We start from the raw sequence: 10,000 nt of genomic DNA, 5'->3' as shown, positions 1-10,000 counted from the left end.
ATGGATTTCTACACGGAGGGCAATTCTTTCAACATATAATGCTGTATTCGAGTGCAGGAGAGTCTGGAAAAGGCAATTCTCACGAAGCTAAACATCAAGGAAGAGGAAGGACATGCTTAATAATGTATGGTCCGGATAGGTCACTCTTATACAGATGGGTGAAATGGCAAGGGGGCTGAAGATGAAGACCCCTTTGATGTCTTAATTGACTTACTACAAGTAATAACACTTAACCCATTCTGACCTGAGATCAGATTCTAAAAGTGTCTTCGACATCCCGACAGTTTTCTGAAAAAGCTATGTTTCTATGTCAGTCAAAAATAGCAGACCCACAAGCTCGTAGCGCGCCACTCGGTGGCGCGCTATGAGCTTGTAGATCTGCTGTTTTTCAATAGCTAAAGCATGACATGATGCCAACACCAAAAGGGGTTCCCGACAAAAATGTGTTAAGCTAGCAAACGGACCTGAGTTGTACTTAGACTGTTTTTTTTCTCCCTCTCCACCAGATATCTTGTGAGCTTGTAGATCTGCATTTTTTTTTTAGCGAATGTTCTCCTCAATATCCATAAAGAATATGGATGTTACATGTAAATTATACTTATAGTCACTTTCCACCTCTGCAAATGAAGATATTTTAATGAGCATGAGAATCGGAAAGCAGAGAAGTCATATCCCCTTAGGGATGAGTTAGAACCTTTTATAATGTCTCTGATATCCCCTCAGGCATAAGTAAGAGCCTTTTATAATGTCTTTAAAATCCCCTCAGAGATTTTTTATAATGTCGGCTGAAGAATAATTTTGGGCTAATTGTCAGCCTCAGCCTAAAATGACCAAAGTATATTTCAACAGCGCTTTAATTAGTAGCCTAGAGTAAGCACGCTATTACCCCACTGCCTGCAAACGGAAAACAACCTGGACACTAAATAATTAATAATAATAATTGGCATGCTATTACCCCCCTGCCGCAAACAGAAAACAATCTGGACACTGAATAAAGTGTGTAAATTCGTTGGCCAAATTGTTCACACATCCCGAGTCGCGATTGCTTTGTAAATGAAACATAAATTATTGTCACTTCAGATTTGATCTGTTTTCCATAAATGAACACCCTATTTAACCGACCACAGCATGCCTATTCTGGGGGGGAGGGGGGGGGGGGGCATTCGACAAATAGCTGATCTACAAATCAAAGAGATTTGACGGAAGAAAGCAGCCTATAATAACTCCAAGTCAAACGGTTTGCGGAGCGGTCTTGATATCGGAAGGTCGCTATAGTTCGTATCCCCGGACCGGCACGTTAAAATGACCACCGCTGAAGTGCCCTTTGAGCAAGGTATTGAACCCCTACCATGAAATGTTCTATGAGCAGGGCCTGGCTGTAAACAAGTTCTTGAGCTTAGTCCAGTTACCCTGGGTAAACATAGTACCTTTCCTTTCCTTAGTCCAGTTACCCTGGGTAAACATAGTACCTTTCCTTTCCTTAGTCCAGTTACCCTGGGTAAACATAGTACCTTTCCTTTCCTTAGTCCAGTTACCCTGGGTAAACATAGTACCTTTCCTTTCCTTAGTCCAGTTACCCTGGGTAAACATGGTACCTTTCCTTTCCTTAGTCAAGTTACCCTGGGTAAACATAGTACCTTTCCTTTCCTTAGTCCAGTTACCCTGGGTAAACATAGTACCTTTCCTTTCCTTAGTCCAGTTACCCTGGGTAAACATAGTACCTTTCCTTTCCTTAGTCCAGTTACCCTGGGTAAACATAGTACCTTTAGTCCAGTTACGCTGGGTAAACATAGTACCTTTCCTTTTCCTTACTTAAAAACAATCGCTCTGAAAGAATATATGTTCAAGGATTTGCGCCACATTTTCACGATTTTAAAAAAATAGCTAAGGTATAGCATAATGCTTCAAACGCCAAAAGGGGTTCCCGCCGAAAATGGATTAACAAGCAGAAAGTACTCCCTGCCTTGGTGCTGAGCAGAAACACACAATACGCGATAGAAAAGAGTCCGCTCGCTGGCTAAAGATCCAAAAGGTGTTTTTCAATTGAAATTAAATTATTTTTTAGATCGCGGCCAAGAGCACAGATTGCAGATTCAAGCAGAAAGCATCTAGCACAGATAATAGTACATTCAACTTATTCATTTCACCTGCACTAAAGCAACAAAGTTGTATTCACTGATGCAGCTAGGCGGCCTTTGAAATTGTACACTTGATTTAAAGTGCAATTTTTAAGTTTAAAAAAAATAATATTACGAAGTAAATGTATTATGAACAGTGGTGGAAAACTGGAAGTATACATTTTGTACATTTTTTTTTTAAAGTACATAGTTTGTACTTATGATAGAACACATTTTAGGCAGGAAACCCTTTTGGTGTTAGCATTATGTTACGCTTTAGCTATTTAAAAAAGCAGATCTACAAGCTCATAGCGCGCGCTACGAGCTTGTAGGTCTGCTATTTTTTTGAAAAGTCGAAGAACGACTGACATAGAAACATAGCTTTTTCAGAAAACTGTAAGGATTGTAGAAGAACATTTTTAGAATCTGATCTCAGGTCAAAATGGGATACTATGCAGAAGCAGCAGAGTCACAGAAACCAATGCGTTTGGCCCTGTAGCTGCTGTCCATGGTGCTGAAGTAACTCTATAGCTGCTGTCCATGGTGCTGAAGTAACTCTATAGCTGCTGTCCATGGTGCTGAAGTAACTGTCTCTATAGCTGCTGTCCATGGTGCTGAAGTAACTGTCTCTATAGCTGCTGTCCATGGTGCTGAAGTAACTGTCTCTATAGCTGCTGTCCATGGTGCTGAAGTAAATGTCCCTATAGCTGCTGTCCATGGTGCTGAAGTAACTCTATAGCTGCTGTCCATGGTGCTGAAGTAACTGTCTCTATAGCTGCTGTCCATGGTGCTGAAGTAACTGTCTCTATAGCTGCTGTCCATGGTGCTGAAGTAAATGTCCCTATAGCTGCTGTCCATGGTGCTGAAGTAACTGTCTCTATAGCTGCTGTCCATGGTGCTGAAGTAACTGTCTCTATAGCTGCTGTCCATGGTGCTGAAGTAAATGTCCCTATAGCTGCTGTCCATGGTGTGTGTCGGGGTTGCTTATACAATCTGCCCCCGACAGAGTTCAAACACTGTACGGCGTGTTTGTAGTTGAGCACGCTGAACTTCGAAGCGACTAAAATACATATCATATTAGCATCTAGTTAATCATGCTAAAATATTCATTGTATTTATTAGAGAGCGCCTCGGCACCCAAGTCTAGATGACCGAGAACTACAAATGTATTTCAGCCATAATTATGCTGTAGTACCATCACCGACCACCAGGTGTCTCCTTTACTAAAGGCCCCTGGGCTCCGCTAGTAGTGTGATTTCCGTGTGTAGAGAGTGTGTGTGTGTGTGTGTGTGTGTGTGTGTGTGTGTGCGTACCTTCTTGTACGCGATCCAGTCAAACACTCGGTCAATGTCAGCAGCCTGATCCACTTCCTGGGAGATGGGGTGGGAGGAGCTTAAGCCGTCCAATAGCATCACCTCGTGGAGGACGTCAGTCAGAAAGCGCTGTTTCTCCTGAAACGACATGAAGGTTGTAAATATACAGTTTACAGACTTGATATCGATTTAATCAAATCCGGTGGTCACCTCACCACCGGAGCGGTGGTCACCTCACCACCGGAGCGGTGGTCACCTCACCACCGGAGCGGTGGTCAGCTCACCACCGGAGCGGTGGTCAGCTCACCACCGGAGCGGTGGTCAGCTCACCACCGGAGCGGTGGTAGTCACCTCACCACCGGAGCGGTGGTCACCTCACCGCCGGAGCGGTGGTCAGCTCCGACTTCAGCTCCGACTAATGCCCTCAGTACCCTGACTAATTAGTAATTACTTTATTAAAACTGAGCAAGCATGCAGGAACGCCCACTGAGTGGCAAAAACCTTCACACAGAAAAGTCCTGTCTGATTGCATTAAACAACATTAAACAACGTTAAACAATGTTAAACTCACTTTGCATGTTGCTTTGCCACTCGATGTGCCGTTCACTTTAAGCATGTGCACATACCCTACAACACTGGCGCTGCCACTCAAGTGAGGAACGGGGGCCCTTTCCCCCAAAAATGCAGATCACTGTCGTCCTTTAACCCATTCTGACCTGAGATCAGATTCATACGAGGTTTCCACTGGGACACACACACTGGTCTGATTAACCCATTCTGACCCGAGATCAGATTCTAAAAAAATGTCAGTCGCTCTTCGATTTAGCTTGTAGATCTGCTATTTTTCAATAGCTAAAGCATAACATAGTGCCAACACCCAAAATGGGTTCCCGCCCAGAATGGGTTAAAACCGGCCTGACAGCCTTTATAGCCTGGCCTAATAAGCCAGACTGGAATCAAATCAATCAAATCAAATCACTTCTTTTTCTTGCCAGCGGCTGATTCGGTCGGTCTCGTTATTATCCAGGCTATGAAATACTACCTTTCAGTAATACGCCAAACTAGCAGAGGAAATAAACACTTCTCACTTAGTCAGGTGATTAACACCCCCCCCCACACACACACACACACACACACACACACACACACACACACACACACACACACACACACACACACACACACACACACACACACACACACACACACACACACACTCTTTACACCACACTTCTCTTGTCTTCCACTCATGTACATACACTGTAAATCCCTGGAACATGTGACGCGTTTAAAACCTAAACACCATGTGTGTAATAATAAAATGCCAAGTGTTTATTAATATTCATACAATACAGTAGAACACGAGTTCACTCAGAACACCTCACGAGAACACCTAGCGTTCGAATTCTAAACACCTATATATAATATGACTGACTTTGATTGTAAAAACTAAACATGTTTATGTGTTTAAAAAGTGTTACAGGCGATTAAACATGTTCTTCTGTTTATAATCTAAACACTGTGACACGTTTAAAAAGTGTTACAAATTCTAGAGGACATCTACAGAGCCCAGAGGACCATGACATGTCCCCTTCCATCTCTAGAGGACCCAGAGGACCATGACATGTCCTCTTCCATCTCTAGAGGACATCTACAGAGCCCAGAGGACCATGACATGTCCCCTTCCATCTCTACAGAGCTTAGAGGACCATGACATGTCCCCTTCCATCTCTAGAGGACCCAGAGGACCATGACATGTCCTCTTCCATCTCTAGAGGAACTCTACAGAGCCCAGAGGACCATGACATGTCCCCTTCCATCTCTACAGAGCTTAGAGGACCATGATATGTCCCCTTCCATCTCTAGAGGACCCAGAGGACCATGACATGTCCCCTTCCATCTCTAGAGGACATCTACAGAGCCCAGAGGACCATGACATGTCCCTCCATCTCTAGAGGACCCAGAGGACCATGACATGTCCCCTTCCATCTCTAGAGGACCCAGAGGACCATGACATGTCCCCTTCCATCTCTAGAGGACCCAGAGGACCATGACATGTCCCCTTCCATCTCTAGAGGACCCAGAGGACCATGACATGTCCCCCTCCATCTCTAGAGGACCTCTAGAGGACCCAGAGGACCATGACATGTCCCCTCGATCTCTAGAGGACCTCTAGAGGACCCAGAGGATCATGACATGTCCCCCTCCATCTCTAGAGGACGTCTACAGAGCCCAGAGGATCATGACATGTCCCCTTCCATCTCTACAGAGCCCAGAGGATCATGACATGTCCCCTTCCATCTCTACAGAGCCCAGAGGACCATGACATGTCCCCTTCCATCTGTAGCAGGAGAGGCACCAGCATCCTCAAGGATTCATCCCACCCAGGTCATCACCTGCTGTAACTTATGCCCTCAGGGAGGCGCTGTAAGGTCATTAATTGCAAGGACGAACAGACTGAAAAATAGTTGTTTTTTTTTTACCCCAGAGCAGTCATAGCTTTAAACTCTGACACTTTATGAACTAAAGGGACTTACTGTGCAATATAATAATAATAATAATAATAATAATAATAATACATTGTATTTATAAGGCGCCTTTCAGGGCACTCAAGGTCGCCGTACAGGTAAAAAAAAACGGTACAAGAACACAGTTTAGGGGCACGGTGGCACAGTTGGTAGTGCTGTTGCCTCACAGCTAGAAGGTCCTGGGTTCGATTCCCGCTGGGGATGCTGTGGGCACTGGTGGCGTGTTTCCTCCTCCGCGTCATCAGTGCCCATACCCGAGGCGGGGGTTGGCGAAAGGGCCTTTCTGTGTGGAGTTTGCATGTTCTCCCCGTGTCCCCTAGGGTAGATACCCTCACAAAAACATGCCGTAATCCTGGTCTCTAAAACTACCTCCCCCTGGCCAGCCGGGGCGCCTGATGGAGGGGAAAGGAACTGGTCGGAATAACGTGTCCCTTCCACGCGCTACGTCCGGCCGGGGAAATTCCCCTCTGTCAGGTGAAAAGAAGCAGCTTGGACTCCTCATGCATAGAAGGAGGCATGAGGTCAGTCCGCTGCCCCCCCAGGTTGGCAGAGGAAGTGTAGCGCCCAGGATTACATTAGATAATTGGCACTGGGTGAAAAGAAAACTGGGTTACAAAATCGTGGGATAAAGATTTAAAAAAAAAAAAGAACACAGTTTAAAAGCAGAACAAAACACAGCTTGCAGCAGAATTGACACAGAGGTCACACAGAGTCATAGGCCTGCCTGAACAGGTGGGTTTTTGAGGTGAGTTTGGAATATGGTGATAAGAGTCCATGTTTCTGATGTCAGGGGGGGGGGATTAAAAGACTTCAGTGCACTGTGCCTACACAAGGTCGCAACATGTGTAGGCACAATGCAAGGAATAAATGCATTCGCCAAGTATCCGAAGGAAGTCTGATCCAATCACTTTTAGATTTCTCCAGTTTAATCCTGAGTTTAAGTTTTTGTTGTGTTTCAAGATCTGATTTTAGGCATGTTTAAGCCTCCAGGAAAATCCGTGTTGAGGTTCCTATAATCCACTGTTTTTCATTAAAACGTCTTTGTCCTAAAACTGTCCAGTTAGGATTGTGTTGAAGTCCTGCAGCGCATTTTAGAGCTTCAATGCCGTGAGCCATGAAATGTTGCACAAATCTTGTGGTTGTCTTTTTGGCATCGTTTAATATTGTATCTGTGTCGTCCCAGCCTAGTACCCCTATTGTTTTACCTGTTTCTCCCACATATTGTCGGGTTCCAGAGGTGAGGGGCAGAGCGGCTGAAAGCTCTTGACCTCCATGGTGGAGAGACAGACGGGCTGGGAGGACTTTCAGTTTGACGGAGGAGGCAGACCGAAGAGACCGGGTGGGAATGTCGACATGGACAAGGTCAGACAGCTAAAGGGAGGGGGAGGGGGGGATGGGGGGGGAGGTCATGGATGGCCTTGAAAGTATGGAGAAGGATCTTATAGCCAATGCGGAATTTGAATTTTTAAATGCACTTTAGCTGAATTGCAAATCAAATTTCGTTTGTTCTTGTCAGAGGAAGCGTCAGTGAATCCTCGCTATATGAGCTATTCTGACTGATTCTGACAACACTATATCGGTCATTTTCCACCCCCGTAGTTTCACCACATTCGTATCCACACTTTTCCTGGGCTGTGTGTGCTCCAGTTCCTGTCGATTTGATCCAATGAAAGCCAATGAAACTGGTCAGATGACCAATGATATCCAATGAAATCAACAGGAACTGGAGCACACACAGCCCAGGAAAAGTGTGGATAGGGCAGACGAGTGAACTGTATATTTGACTGATTACATGGAAATGATGTCACATGACGCACAGTGCTAAAGTAGCACATGACGACGCGCGAGAAAAGAATAACTAAAATAATATACGAATCATAACCTTGACTTGAACCAACCGTAAAAAACAAAAGCATTTGATTTGGGGAGTTTCGGGCGAACAAAGTGCTGAGCTTTTCAGCTCGCCGTGGGTTTTATTCACGGGACGACGCAGAGACGGAAAGTCAGCACTTTCTCTCGTTTCTTTCTACTGTTGAAGCGTCTATAAGGAGCGTTTCTTGAGCTCTCGCAAAACACCAGAGGAAAAAAAAAAGGTTCAACAGATTCATAATCTTTCTGAAGAGGAACAACGTGGATTATATTACCTTGCATCGAGAGTAGGTTGTCTTTTAATTCATTTTGGGGGCAGGAACCCCTTTTGGGTGTTAGCATTGTGTTATGCTTTTTAGCTATTGAAAAATAGCAGATCTACAAGCTCGTAGCGCGCCACCGAGTGGCGCGCTACGAGCTTGTAGGTCTGCTATTTTTTGAAAAAACCGAAGAACGGCTGACATATAGAAACATAGCTTTTTCAGAAAACTGTCAGGATGTAGAAGACATTTTATAGAATCTGATCTCAGGTCAGAATGAAAACTGTCAGGATGTAGAAGAACATTTATTAGAATCTGATCTCAGGTCAGAATGAAAACTGTCAGGATGTAGAAGACATTTTATAGAATCTGATCTCAGGTCAGAATGAAAACTGTCAGGATGTAGAAGAACATTTATTAGAATCTAATCTCAGGTCAGAACGCGTTAATTCAAGTCGTGTTGTGACATCGTTGTGAGCTCGTAGATGTACTAAACCCAAGCGTTTAAGTTATAAACAGTATTAAACACTTATTTGTAACACTTTTTAAACGTGTCACAGTGTTTAGATTATAAACAGAAGAACATGTTTAATCGCCCGTAACACTTTTTAAACACATAAACGTGTTTAGTTTTTACAATCAAAGTCAGTCATATTATATATAGGTGTTTAGAATTTGAACGCTATAGGTGTTCTCGTGAGGTGTTTGAGTGAACTCGTGTTCTACTGTATTGTATGAATATTAATAAACACTTGGCATTTTATTATTACACACATGGTGTTTAGGTTTAAACGTGTCACATGTTCCAGGGATTTACAGTGTACTAGTGGGTGGTTGCAAATGTCATCAGTGTTTACTTTTTTTTCAAATATACATTTTCGTGAAAGGTAAGATTTCCAAATTGATTCGAAACGTTGTAACTTTTTTTTACAGAAAATAACACTATGTGTAACACACTTGTTTTGTTTATGAGTCAGATGTGGTTGATCCACAAAAAGTACAAAACAGGGGTGGCCCACATTTATTGGAGGTTTCTGCCCGACAGCAACCATATGTATTTTTAAATATTGTTCATTATTTTAGTACTATGAACGTAATTAACTCTCCAGACACACACTGTAGCAAAGCTGGTAAACAACCGTCAGCACATGGAGATCGCCCGTGTCAACATTTGCATATAATTATGCAATATGCACACAGGCCCTCTCTAACTCCCCCTACAGGTCACGTCAGTCACACGCAGGTCACCTTTATTTATGACAAAAAACGGGAAAATATGATCCCTCAGGTTATTGATGCTCTGAGCAACTCAATCAAACCCCCTCCTCTCCTCCTCTCTCCCTCTCCAGTCTAATGGATCTCTCTCTGTCTCTCCCTCTCTCCCTCTCCCTCTCCCTCTCCCTCTCCCTCTCTCTCCCTCTCTCTCTCTCTCTCTCTCTCTCTCTCTCTCTCTCTCTCTCGTCAATTGTATATTTAGGGCTGTATTTTGCGTGTCTTAAGCACCAGGTCTTATTCCCTATAACTTGAGTAAACTAAAGACCTGGAGGCGTGATCAATGCTCTTTGGCCACTCAGAATAGCCAAATGGCATTGATCACGCCTCCAGGTCTTTAGTTTACTCAAGTTATAGGGAATAAGACCTGGTACTTAAGACACGCAAAATACAGCCCTTAGTCTTAGTTTTAGTCGACTAAAACTAGACCTCTTCAGATGACCCTAAAATATGACCAATCCACATGTTCTGTCAGAATGGACCCCGGGTTCTACTTCTAACCCGACAGTGCCTGTTTTCACAACGCCTAAGAAAGCGTGGTGAAAGTGCCGATGTGTGTCTGACCGTCTGACCGTCTGACTGCGCGGCTGCGTTGACAAAGTGCCGATGTGTGTCTGACCGTCTGACTGCGCGGCTGCGTT

The 10,000-nt window shown here is 44.1% G+C and overlaps 1 protein-coding gene across 1 annotated transcript in view; it reads right to left on the bottom strand.

The window, feature by feature from the left end:
* LOC308311030 (thyrotropin-releasing hormone-degrading ectoenzyme-like) overlaps positions 1-10,000 on the bottom strand; it is a gene marked incomplete at both ends in the record, with an annotated part of 87,326 nt that overhangs the window by 50,260 nt on the left and 27,066 nt on the right. The window contains one exon of the mRNA XM_080757527.1: positions 3,431-3,568. Coding sequence (XP_080613653.1) covers positions 3,431-3,568 — 138 coding nt within the window. The remainder of the gene's footprint in view (positions 1-3,430; positions 3,569-10,000) is intronic.

Source organism: Protomyctophum bolini (assembly GCF_963924005.1).
Source record: "Protomyctophum bolini genome assembly, chromosome: 23".
Classification (NCBI taxonomy): domain Eukaryota; kingdom Metazoa; phylum Chordata; class Actinopteri; order Myctophiformes; family Myctophidae; genus Protomyctophum; species Protomyctophum bolini.
This window is presented reverse-complemented; position numbering and strand designations above follow the sequence as displayed.